Consider the following 12,247-nt stretch of genomic DNA (forward strand, 5'->3'; position numbering starts at 1 on the left):
CCTTTCAAAAGGAGTGCGATCCATCCACACCATCCTCAGCTGTACTGACTACCCCAGCCTTGCTTAGATAGATTGCAGTGACTTCAGGGGGAGATGTTTCCAGGCAAGTGGGACACTGTTTTCTATGGATGTTTTGATAAGTCATGCATTGTCTTGCATATATATATCCGTTATATATTACAGCTCTTACATATGATAGGAAGAAGCCCCTGTCAATTCTCCTTTGTTGAATTAATTAGCATCATAGTCAGTTATGTAACAGACTAAAGTCCTCCTCCACATTGACACACCCATGCTGGTTATAGAAGCCACAGTCATGATTCAGTGGATTCACCCTCATCTTCTGTAGAACTGATGGATGTGTTCAATAGACATTATGGATGCATGTCTACACATTTAGGCCCCTGCAGTCATCCTTCACTCTTTTGTCTGTTCATGCAGTGTTGGGATCTCTACTACAAAATTCTCATCTTTGGCCCTAAGGTGCATACCAACTGTGCTTGTGTTAGTTGTGGATCTCAAACACTGGAGTTCCCTGGTGTTCTCTTATGAAGACAGCAGTCTACCAGTTTTATACTGCTGGTGTAGGGTTGTCAGGTTACTGCTTCCTTTATAAAGGCACCAGTTTGTTGGTTTCATCCTTGACTCAATATTAAGTCGAACCTTTGTGACTGCTGACTCAAATGCAAGAATTGCCCTTCCCACTAGTATGGGTTATGACGCAACATAGAGTTTAGGTTTGCTAACTCTTCAACATCTAACTTTGGCAGCTCCATTCTTTATAGGAGACATGACGAATATGGATTCGTGAATGGGCTGCCTGTGTCATTCAGCATTTTATGCCCAATGTGTGGCTGGAATTGAGCAATAGATTTATAAATATTCCAAGGCCTCTGAGGTTTGAACATTCACACCTTCACACTACCCTCCCTTATTGCGCACCTACTTTCTCCAGGAGGACCATACCAGTCAACCTCTGATTAAATTTGTGAGTACTCATCCAGTCATCTAGGTTATATGTAAAGGAAGATAGTGAGTTGCACTGCTTGACATGTACGGGCAGTACTTATTCCAGAGGTTTAGGAGGTGCTGGGTTAAAAACCTGTCCCGCCACCATATTTCATTTATCCGTTGATGGATATTTCCTCTGCTGTGTGATAAGGTACCTTTTCCAGATAATTTTAGAGTAGAATTCATTCTTTTCAACAAAAATAAGGCAAACATACATAACATTTGCCTTGTTTGTGGGTTGCATGCTTATTCTGAGGGTCATCATCTGGCTTGGGGGTGTTGGGGACTGTGAAAAGAAACTCTTCAGATAAACTGCCTTGGAACTAAGTGGAATTCTTTATGTTGCTCAGACTCTTGCCTTCTTCCAAGGGTGTTTTCTCCAGTACTGGTCAGCATACAGTGTAGTATTGGTAGTAGTAGAAGCAATGTACCTAAAAGAAAATGAAAGGTAGAAAGTTCCTCTGTAATGAAACTGATTTAGTCTGGAGGTTGCATCGTGGGATGTACTTTTTGATGGCCTGTTGTCCCTGGGCTAAGAGTATTTTCCTAGGCACTCTATGTTAGTGCTCCAGGCTCTTTTCTGAACATTTACATTTTTTTAGAAAATGCAAATGACTCTAGTATCTCTTTGTTGTGCAGAGCAAGAGATCAGAAATGGATGTTTTCTTCCTTGTTGGGGAAATTCATAAAGTTTATTATCTCCTCAAACATACTAATGTTGCTCTAACTGCTGAGTGGTGGTTATTCTCCTTGAGGCCTGTTAATGTCTTCCATCCTGTAGCATAAAACAAAGCTGCTTGTTCTGTTTTACTGTTTTATTTACTGGGCAGGAAGATCTTACAGTTTTGATCCCTTCAGCACAACACACTGCAGATGACCCTCTCAAAGATCTTCAGGTATGTTAAGTGCATGTGTCAGATGTTTTCTTTTGTTCATCCCCTTTTCGCAGGTAACTAAAGGTGGATTTCATTGTTTTCTGTCTGTATTGTATAACAGATGCTGCTGGAAACTTCCTGTGCCCTGCCAGTGCCTTGTCCTTTAATGCCTTCAAGACAGTAATAGATATTGACACATTGGGCACTTTCAATGCCAGCAAAATCCTGTATGAGAAGTACTTCAAGGTGAGAAGCTTCTGTTAATTTTCTACAGTGTTGCCCTTGTGATGTATGCCAGCAATAACCCATGATGAGATTACTGTTTCTTTCATTGCACCATGCTCAAATTTGTGACCCTTCTTGGATCTGTTTGCATTCTGTCCTCACAGCACCCTTTCCTTCAGTAACTCAGCTGTTTGCTTTCCTAAGCTAATGTAATACTCGAAGGACCCTTAGGGTAAACAAATTCATACAGTCATGACTCAGTGACACTGTTGTAGTAGCTAGGACCTATACTCCCCCCCACCCAAAGTGGCACAGTGTCAACTCTAAGTTACTATCTCATGCATTAACTCCTGATGGTCACAGACATACAGTAACCTTTGATATACCATTAACTGCTCTTACTTTGCATGTCTTTTAATTTTGTGAACTACATGTAGACAAAATTTTAGGCTTCCAGTCTGTTGGTAGATTACATATGCAATTGTGAAGATCAGATACCCGACTAAAGCACTGCATTAATGGAAGGATCAGGAAGCAAAAACTTTTCATACCCTGCAACTCTATAATGGTTTGATTTTGCTTTCTACAGATGTAAAGATGCTTTGCGTAGAACATTAGTTTGACTCCCTTAGTATTATTTGTTTATTTTTTATTTCATGTATGTTGCAGCAAAATTGTTATTCTAATTAGCAGTGCTGCTGTATGGAAGTTTTGGTGGTGAGTCAGTGCTGGACAACAGCATTGTTTTTAGCATAATTTATAACGAAAGACTAAAATGGTGAAACCCACAATATCAAACCCAGGACTTGCCCCTCTTCAGGACCCATGTTAGCATTGTTCCTTGATCTGCAGCTGTGGGGAGTTTTAATAGTCCACGTTTTTAGCCTAATGGGTTTCAGCATTTTAGTGTTTCAGTATGTTTATCTGGGGATTCTGATCATTGATATTCTGGTCTTCTGTAATATGGTAACATGTATTAGTTATTTTTTTTGTCTGTTTTTTTGGTCTGTGAATCAGTCACCGAATGTTAACTTATTACACAAATGTTGACAGTGGGGTTCAGGGATTTTTTTTCTTTTTTCCCACTGTTGTGCGACCTTGAAGTTGGTATACTTACATAGCAGGGGTGCAGGGTACAGTCTCTCACATGGGTGGTGCAGGAGGGTGATAAAAAGTGTTTTATTTTTTGTTTCATAATGCAAGTTCAGTGTAATATGTATTCTGGAAAATGGATTTGATATTTTACTGTTCAGCAAATGTTTTTCGACTTGTCAATATAAGTCTGTGTGTGTGTGTGTGTGTGTGTGTGTGTGTGTGTGTGTGTGTGTATGTGTATGTGTGTGTGAAGTATGCATTAATACAATGAATGAACACTTAAGCATTTAGTGTGGGAATAGTGTATGTAATCAGTTTTGCAGCTAGAACTCATGTAAACAGTATATTTAAGTAAGCGCTGTTATCTACTAAATGATTTCTGTGGGTGAAAGTGCTGCCCTGAATGTACTGTGGAGGAGTTCTGACTTAATTTAGAAATAAAGTTTAGACACATTGTTCCTAATTTGAATTCTCAATATTTTATTTTTATTTTGGAGTTCAACGTTTACATGGTAGTTGATCTGCTGTTAATTGGGCAGTTTCGTTTGTGCTTAATACATACACATGCATTCATTTTATGCATATGTTTGTGTTATTTATATATGTTCCCTAAAATCGACGTGCAGAAACCTTGATGCCCATCACATGCTTTCTGTTCATCAAAATGTATATCCTCTGGGGGAAAACATTGGAACTACCTCATTTTCAAAAAGAGAATAAATATTCTTTCTTTTGCAATCACTCAACTAGAAGGGAAAAAACAGAGAGAGAGAAACCCTAACAATATCTCAAGAGATAATTTGTCGGAATTGTGGTACTGTTAGGGAAAGGAATTTTGCCAAGGTAATGTTTACGGTTGGGGTTAAAGGCAGAGGCAGGGTTAGGGGTAGCACTCATGAGTAAGGATGGACAGGGGAGTTTTGGTTCTCAGAAAACCAGGTAGATTTTACAGGATTGAGGAAAATTTGAATATCTGAATACCTTTATAAGAGTACTGTTTTAGGCCGGGTGGTAATTTCTTCGATGCTGCTAAGAGATTCAAGGTAACACCTGCTAAGAATATTCTAAACCAGTTTGCCAATAATTTATACAGTTTCCTCATATTGGTAATAAGGATTATAAATTGGCAAACACGTATGCTTCAGTATCAAATGAAAGACATAATGGAAGATATCCTGGATGGATCTCTTAGATTGTTTGATACTGCCTTCAGAGTTTGTAAGTTTGTCTTTCAGTGTGGCTGTGATCTGACAGTTGCCTGTCCCTGGGTAGCTGCCTCTGGCACAGTGATTAAAATGCATGCATAACTGAAGATCCAGTTCTTGTAGCATGATTTAAAGGGAGGGCTCCTTAATGCATCTTTGGACAAGGATCTGTTTGAACCTCTCTTATGAAGCGTCAATAAAGACTGAAAAAGGGTAAGACCATACAAACAGTAAAAAAGTTGATGTTCTTCATTTAGATTACCATTGCAGTACTCTTGATTCCTGGAATTTCAGCTGTAGAAAGACTGATGTCTGGCTTAACTTCCACACTTCTCTCCTCTTCTCCCTGTATGTATAGTCAAGAATCAGAAAAGATAAATACACGTTTGGTAATTTTTTTCTGTTACTGTTTTTATGGTAGTTGGTGAATTTTGAGCAGCTTTGTACTCTTTTAGTCTGATATCTTATCTTATTAGGGCATGTCATGGCCTAAAAAGGTAGCTAGTTCTTGTGGCAGGCAGATTCCCTGTAAAGGCTTTTATATGTACGTGTGTTGCTTAGGCTTGGAGCACATTGTCAAGGACTTTTGGAACTGTCAGAGATTTACATTCCATACACAACTACTTGGATCAGAAGAAGCCTGAGGCCTGTATCTGGTCCACTGATATCCTGGAGTTCACCCCTGTGCTTCTGGCATTTTCCCTAGAAAGAAGCAATATAAGGAGAAGGTGGAAAGGGATTCATAGGTTCATAGGTTGGTACTAGGCTATCGGTCCTAGGACCTATACAAGCCTAGCCATAACAATTCCCTGGCTATTTCTTCCCACACTATTTACTTCCCTAGACCCCTGTCTAGCAGGGCGACTGACATGATCCCCGGGGTCAATTTCCTATCTCCCATCCAATCGTCAAGGTTCCTTTTGAAGAGGGCCAAGGAGGCGCTCTGCTTGACATGTATGGGCGGTCTATTCCAGAGTCTGGGGAGTCTCTGGTTCAAGAACCTATCCCTCCAGCATGTTTTGTTTATTATGATGACAAGGTTTAGATCCCTGGTGCGTGTGGCTCTGAGGGATTGGGATTTCTTTAAGTGTAGCATGTCCAACAGCTCTGGGTTTGACATGGCCTTGTATGTTAAGCAGAGATCGCCTCTGAGTAGACGATATGCGACAGAGTATAGCTGGAGTTTTTAAGGCGGTCAGCATAGGGCATCTGCTTTAGGCCTGTGATTCTTTTAGTGAGGTATTTCTGCGGCCTTTCCAGTTGTTGCAGATGTCTTGAAAGGTACATACCAAATGGGGTGTTGTATTCTATAATGGGTCTAATGAGGGATGAGTACAGTGGGACAATGACCTCCTTTTTTCTGGATGAAAAGCCCTTAGTGATGAGGTGTGCCACATAGAAGGATTTCCTGATTGTTGTGGCGATGTGGTTATTGAAGGTGAGACCACTGTCCACCTGTGTCCCTAAGTCTCTTATCACACTTTCGGTGTTTAGTGTACTGCCACCTATATGGTAATTCACGGGTACATGTTTTTTCCCAAAGGGGATAACTGTACATTTCTTGGCATTGAGCTTGAGCCCATGGCTCTGGCACCAAGCATCTGTTGCTGTAAGGCCCTCATGCGGGTTAATGCCAGTATCCAGTGCCCCATCAAAACTTGAAAATGTAGGCCCCAGTGCAGTGCTTCACAGCTTCAGTACTGCACATGTCAAATTCCTAAGGCCTTTAATTAAGCTGCTTTGGAGGTCATCCCGCCAAAGGGAACAGACGCATCCTACAGAGCCCACAAGCTTGGTCTGGATTTTTGAGTGGATGCTGTATCGCAGATATTAGTGGCCACAACCCACTTTATAATCTTGGAAGAGGAAGACAGACTACTCACTGTTCTGAAAAGAGTGTCTGTAGTTGGCTGTTAGGTGAAAGTCTGAGAACCCTTTCCACAGATTTGGATTCTATGGCAGATGTCCCAACTAAAGGATTCTGAAAGTGAAGTACAGATAATTTATTCTAGGGTCTATGCAGATTTGTAGTGCTTAGATGGCTGGAAGGCCCTTACCTCTTTGGCTCAGGGTTTTCTTCAGGCTTTACAAAACCTGCATCCAAATTGTTATTCCTCTGGGTCTGGAGTATCCTCTGGTGAAAGAAAGAGGGGGGACCCTCTTCTGACATGGTAAGCCATGTCTCCTGTGAAAATAATGTGACACTGAGACATATGGCATTTTTTCTCATTCTCATCCATGTAGGAAGTCTCATTTGTATACATTCTTTGCAGGATGAAAAAGTATGTAAAATGGAAAGTCAAGGAGGTATCATATACCCAGAAAGGTACATTGATTTTTTTGGATCTGGACCACCCAAAATCTATGGCTATTTCTCCTATATTGGAGGCTGCAGAGGATGTTTTTGCAATATCCTCAAAGGTACCCAACACCCAGCTCCCCTGCACCTGAGAATCTTGACAGGTTCTATGAAGTCCCATACATTCCTCTTCAAGAACCCTATGACTGATACAGCATTGGTGTCTGTTTTGTAGAAGGGTTCAGAATTGTCTCCTGCCCCTAGTGCTCTCTCAGACAGGAGAAAAGCAGCATACTAGATTAATTTGTGATGAGGGTATAACAGCTGTCACTTGGGTCTTCAGGGCCATAAACTGTCAAATGCATATGACAAAATACCACAGTGCTAGCCTAAATCAAATGAATGAGAAGACTGGGTGGTGTCTAATGGGGACCTGAGGGCAAGAACTCACCCATACTGCTGTTCAGATGGCATAACACAGTATTAACTGTAGCTAAGATCCTTAGCTGCAGTTGTAGCATCTAGGGTGGCAGCTATGGGCTCAATCATAAAAAGGCATGTGTGGCCGAGGCTGCAGCTCCTGCCAGAGGAATTCAAAGTGTAGCTCCTCAGTTCACCACTTGACAAAGAACCACTCTTTGGGAACACACTAGTGAAGCATTTGGGACAATGGAGGAAAAGGGCAAGGCTATGTAGAGTGTGAAACAATTCTGTCAGGACCCATGCCCAGCCAGGTGTGACAGAATGTACTCCTCAAAACATGGCCCATACTGTCTCGAACAAGGAAAAGGTAGACCTCTGAAAGGGAAGAGTGCTAACACAGAGACCACATTGAAAGGCCTGGGGGTGGGGGGTGGGCACAAGCATCTTCTACCACTAGGGAATAGCCATGACTTTGTGGATCTTTTCTTCCCTAAAGAGAAGATGGAGCAGTTAACACTTTCATTCAGAGTGTGTTTTGGGACTCTAGGATACATACCTTCCAGTACTCTACACAAGGATTTTGGAGTCTTTTTTTCCCATCCCATCAGCTTAGAATATGAGGGCTTTTCTCCCTTCCTGCCCAACAGTCATCCTGGAGCCTTGCTGCTTAGCTGTCAGGGTAGATGCACTATAGTTTCTGGGCAAAAAAGCTGAAATGTTTATTGGTTGTTGGCTTTATATTGGGAATAATCTGAATTCTGTGATAGAGAGACATCCATCATGCCTAGAGGAGGAATGGCACTGATCTTTGGAAGTTGGGTTGAATGTCTGGCCTTCAGTGACTGACCTGTAGGTAGTCAGGAGTACTGCTACAGTGGTCCACTTGAATATATATTATTATGGTAAGTTCTTACACAGTTATACTTTCCACCTTCCAGTCCTGAAATATAACAGGAACTTTCTTACCAAACAATGACTTGTGTATAAGAAGCCAGCCTGGGTAGAACAGTTTAAACAAAAGAACGGATTTTCGAAAACGGCTGTTGGGTAAGGAAAGGTTGCCTAGGCAGGCAACAAGACAGGGTCATGAGAAATGGTTGATGTTATATAGTCCAATCTCGCCTTCATTCTTACCCGTGGGTTCGGAGCCGAACCTCCGCTCCAACCCGGCCATACTCTAGCTCGAAGTCTTCAATTGGCTCGTGGCTAAGAGTTATCCCATTGTGCAACAGGTCTATTCCCCAGATCTCGTTTACCGCTTGTTAAGCTCAGACATGGTCTCGCTTTTGGCCGTGGCTAAGTATATTGTTTATAAAACTTTTATAAACTATTGACATGTTGTTGCTCAAAAAAGCTATTTTCATAGCTCTATGTGTGTGGTAGTGGTGTTTTACTGCCTGTATTTGTTTCTATGGCTGTTTTTGTGTCCTTGTCTGGCTGTTTGGGTATCCCGTTTGTTTTCCTTTCTCCACGGGCTAGGTCCGTTTAAGTTAGAGGAACTAGTCTTCCCCATTGTTTCTGTGTGGTCTTTGGTTTGGTGCTCCATTCTGTTAGCGTTTAGTGTTGTGTCTGCTAGTGGTGATTTCCTGCCTTTGTTTCCCCAGGCTAGGCTCATTTAAGTTAGAGGACCTAGTCCTCCCTGTTGTTTTCCCGTCGGTTTCTTGGCAGTTTGAGTTAGAGGCTCTGTTTCTTGTTAGTTGGGTCTAGTGCGTGTATGTATTAATTTGTTCCTTTCAGCATGTCCAAGGATCCTAAGGAACACAGGCCCTCGGGCTTTAAAAAGTGTGTTGAATGCAGCAATAAAATGTCTTTAACTGATGGGCAGTCTGTGTGTGTGTACTACTTGGGGGCTATTCACCTCCAAGAGTTTTGCTTGTATTGTCATGCTATAGGAGAGGAAGAACAAGTTCATTTTGAAAGGACTGCTTAAACACTCCTTCGAGGAAGACTTGGCTAAGTCTTCCAGCACATTATCCTCTCCAGCTTAAAAGGACAAAAAGACTTCCAAGAAGCGCTCTCCAGCTTCGTCTGTTTCTTCTGAGCCACTAGAGAAAGTTGCTAGAACAGCTTCTCCTTCTTCGGTTCCATTGCCCTTGGTGCCGAAAGAAGGTAGTCTCTTGACTAAATTTTGTATCGGCTCCCAGCCTTTCGGAGCCGGTCACGGATACTTTGGTTCGGAGCTAGTCTCCAGTTTTTCAACCGGTTTCTCCTTCACGCAAGTCCCCTTCTGTAGGGAGATCCAGATCTCCTTTATCTTACAGGTCTTCCAGGATCCTTTCTGACGAGGACGTTGATAGAGTGGTGAAGAAACTGCTTCAGTCATTGGTGTTGGCCAAATTGATTTCGGCTCCAACCCATTTGGCTCCGGAGCTTATGGCCTCTTCATCCTTTGTTGTTCCTCCTCCAAGCCTTTCTTGGCCTTCTGAGCCAGAGTTGTCGGTGCCATCGGGAGCCGTTAGGTCGGTTCCAGTAGCCTCACCTGGCCTCTCAGTTCCGATTTCTGCTCCGACCCCGTCGGCTCCGTCAATGGGGTCGAGGGTTCACGGTTCTCCGGTCGGACCCAAGGGGGAGGTCTCGGATCGATCTTCATCGGTTCCGAGCCTTCCTCTCGGTGCTTTGGCCCGAGTGAGCTTGGACACAACATCGATTTCGGTCCTCATCTCCTCAGCGGCAAGGGGTACTGTTGTTTCATCTTCAGTTAGTCGGCCTTCAGAGCTTGGGGGATCAGCCTTCGAGGTTATAAGGAGTGTGCTGGCCAGGTCATCAGCTGCATCCTACGGCACCGATACTCTGCCCCCTCCAGCACCGGTGTCAATTTCGGATCACGCTCTATCCATGGGCAGCAGAGACCCTAAGCCTCAGGATTCCTCCATGAGTGGTCCTCAACTTTCTGACATCTCCCCAGAGTTTTTGCCTGAGGAGCCCGCCAGAAAGAGATTGTGTAAGAGGAAACACCTTGACTCCCCGGATGTGTCTCTCACGTCAGATACCGACCTCGAGGAGTCAGACGGGTCCCCCAAGTTGTCTTCTGAAGATATCTCTTTTTCAGATATCCTGGAGATCTTGAAGCAGAGAGGTGGCTGGCCATCCAAATCCCCTTCTGATGAGGAGTCTGTGTTCGTGAAGGCTTTCAGGTCTCAAACCTCCGCCTCTTTGGTTTCTCCCCCTTTTGATGAGCTGACCTCGTCTGTTAAAAGGTGTGGGAAACTCCTGACACTGTGGAACTGGTCCCAAGGAGACCCATTAAGTTTTTGTCCACCCCCTCTGACAAGAAGTATCTATCTAAAGGCATACCAGTAGATGCCATGGTGGTGGTAGCAGCCACCAAGAAGGAATTTGCTGAAACTTCGTCTACCATCCATCCTCTTAACAAGGAGTCCCGGGCTATGGATAGGTATGGGAAGCATGTGTTTACCTCAGCGGCCTTTACACTGCGGTCGCTGAACTACTTGATGCATTTTACGAGGCTCCAGAGAGATCTCCTAAAATAGCTAGGAGATTCTCTACAGGGTAACATTTCTGATGCCATGGCACAGTAGGTCAGTGCACAGATGTCTACTTTAAATTCCCTTGCCAACTCCTCCATGAGGCTGATCTCATATGCAGCCGACAGAGGGAGTAGGTCTGCGGGTTCTGGAGTCTATCTTAGGAGACACTCCTGGATGCGCCTGTGAAATTTCGTCGAGGCCTTCAAGTCTACATTCACTAGTGCCCCATTTGATGGTTCATCGTTCAGAACCAAGGTGAAGGACACTCTCACTAGGTGCGAGCAGGAAGGAAAAACCCTGTCTGCCATGGGAGTCCGTTTTTCCATGCCAAGGGTGGGAAAATGTGGTTCAGGAAGTCGCAGAGGTTATTTTCAGGACGCACAAAGTGATCCCCCCTCTGGAGGCAGGGGAGAGGGTGGAAATTCAGGTAGACACCGCCCTAGAGGCAGAGGAGGTCCTTGTAACCAGGGGACCGTGATTCCACTCGTGGTTCTCCCTATCAGTGCTCCTGAAGGGAGGCCCGACTGTGCGTCTCTGGAGCTGGTCGGGAGGTCGCATTTCTTTTACCCAGAAGCCTGGCAAGAAGTCATCCAAGGCGAGTGGGTATTAAAGATAATTTCCAGAGGTTATCATATCCCCTTCTCTTCTCCTCCTCCGCTATCCAAGAGAATCCCAGACGTTTCACCCAGTCTCAGGGATTCTGCAACTTTAGAAATAAAAACGTTGCTTTCAAAGGGAGCCATCCAGCCTGTCCCTGCAGACCAAGTAGGATTAGGGACTTACTCTAGATTCTTTTTGGTGCCGAAAAGAACAAGGGACCTGAGACCCATCTTGGATCTCAGCCGATTGAACCTTCATGTACAAAAGTCCAAGTTCCGCATGGTCAGTACTTCCTCTTTTAGGGAAAGATGTGTGGATATGCTCCATTGACCTCAAAGATGCTAACTACCATATCAAGATGGACAGGGCATCGAGAAGTCATTTATGCTTCCGCTGGGAGCCAATCATTTTCAGTATTGCTCTCTGCCCTTTGGTCTCACTACAGCCCTCAGGGTGTTCACCAAATGCATGGCAGTGGTAACGGCTCACTTGAGACATCAGGGATTCCAAGTGTTTCCGTACCTGGATGACTGGCTCCTTTCTGCCACCACCAGGCATCTACTATTACAGACCAGGGATGCCACCATTACGCTGTGCCAATGGTTAGGAATTACTCAAAACTGGAAAAAATCTGCCTTGTTGCCCTCGCAGCATCACTTTTATCGGCACCGAACTAGATACGGAGCTCATGAGGGACTTCTTACCATTGAGGAAGGTCAGGGCAAAAGTGGTCCTCAAGTTATTAGGGACCATGGCTGCCATGATCATGCTAGTTCCCCTTGCCAGACTACACATGAGGGTTCTTCAGTGGCTGCTCTTCGCCCAATGGTCACTGCAGCATCTCCCACTTTATTCTGATTACGGACACATGCAAGCGGGATCTACGCTGGTGGCTTCAGGCCAGCAATCTCAACATGGGCAAGCCCTTTGTCCCATCTTCTCCAGTTGCCACGATGACCATGGATGCCTCCCAGATCGGGTGGTGGGGGCATTATCTTGGCAGGACTGTCCAAGGCACGTGGCAGG

At 44.1% G+C, this 12,247-nt stretch overlaps 1 protein-coding gene across 2 annotated transcripts in view; it reads left to right on the plus strand.

The window, feature by feature from the left end:
- DECR2 (2,4-dienoyl-CoA reductase 2) overlaps nucleotides 1–12,247 on the plus strand; it is a 2,028,638-nt gene that overhangs the window by 606,461 nt on the left and 1,409,930 nt on the right. For both annotated transcript variants that reach the window (XM_044089812.1, XM_044089813.1), the window contains exon 5: nucleotides 2,008–2,132. In XM_044089812.1, coding sequence (XP_043945747.1) covers nucleotides 2,008–2,132 — 125 coding nt within the window. The remainder of the gene's footprint in view (nucleotides 1–2,007; nucleotides 2,133–12,247) is intronic.

This window comes from Protopterus annectens, chromosome 12.part0 (genome assembly GCF_019279795.1).
Source record: "Protopterus annectens isolate FY-2018-M chromosome 12.part0, PAN1.0, whole genome shotgun sequence".
NCBI classification, from domain to species: Eukaryota; Metazoa; Chordata; order Ceratodontiformes; family Protopteridae; genus Protopterus; species Protopterus annectens.